General features: G+C 66.0%; 1 protein-coding gene across 1 annotated transcript in view; it reads left to right on the forward strand.

Annotated features, from left to right (window-relative positions):
- The first annotated feature begins 250 nt into the window (after positions 1-250).
- The window catches only part of KCNJ9 (potassium inwardly-rectifying channel, subfamily J, member 9), a 1,318-nt gene continuing 933 nt past the window's right edge, over positions 251-635 (forward strand). Inside the window, 2 exon segments of the mRNA XM_010008592.1 lie at positions 251-498; positions 500-630. Of these exon segments, the coding sequence (XP_010006894.1) occupies positions 251-498; positions 500-630 (379 nt within the window).

Genomic DNA, 635 nt, shown 5'->3' on the forward strand with positions numbered 1-635 from the left:
GGGCGGGGCACAGTCGGGTGGTGCAGGGACCCCAAGGATGGGAGGGGGGGGTGTGTGCACACGTGTGTGCAAGGCCCAGCAGGGTCTATGTGCGTGTGAGCACATGTGTGGGGAAGTGTGTGTGCATGTGTGCAGTTCCCCCTCACCAGGGACTCTCAGTTGCCCCCCTAGTCCCCTCCCAGTCCCCCCAGTTTGGGGGGGGTACTTGGCACCATTAACCTCTTCTCCCCCCCGCAGGCTCTGAGGGTCCATGGCCCAGGACAACGCCGCCTTCTGCGGGGTCGCCGAGGGGGTCCCCGAGGGGGTCTCTGAGGAGGCAAAGCCCCCCCTGGTGCCCCCCCGGCGGCGGGGGGCCGGGGCCCGCAAGCGGCAGCGCTACGTGGAGAAGGACGGGAAGTGCAACGTGCAGCACGGGAACGTGCGGGAGACCTACCGGTACCTGACCGACATCTTCACCACTCTGGTGGACCTGGAGTGGCGCTTCAGCCTCCTGGTCTTCATGGTGTTTCATCGCCTACTGCCGGGGGGACCTGGACCACCTGGAGGACCACGCCTGGACCCCCTGCGTCAACAACCTCAACGGCTTCGTCTCTGCCTTCCTCTTCTCCATTGAGACCGAAACCACCATCGGCTAC

Source organism: Chaetura pelagica, unplaced genomic scaffold (assembly GCF_000747805.2).
Source record: "Chaetura pelagica isolate M959 unplaced genomic scaffold, ChaPel_1.0 scaffold2022, whole genome shotgun sequence".
Lineage (NCBI taxonomy): Eukaryota > Metazoa > Chordata > Aves > Apodiformes > Apodidae > Chaetura > Chaetura pelagica.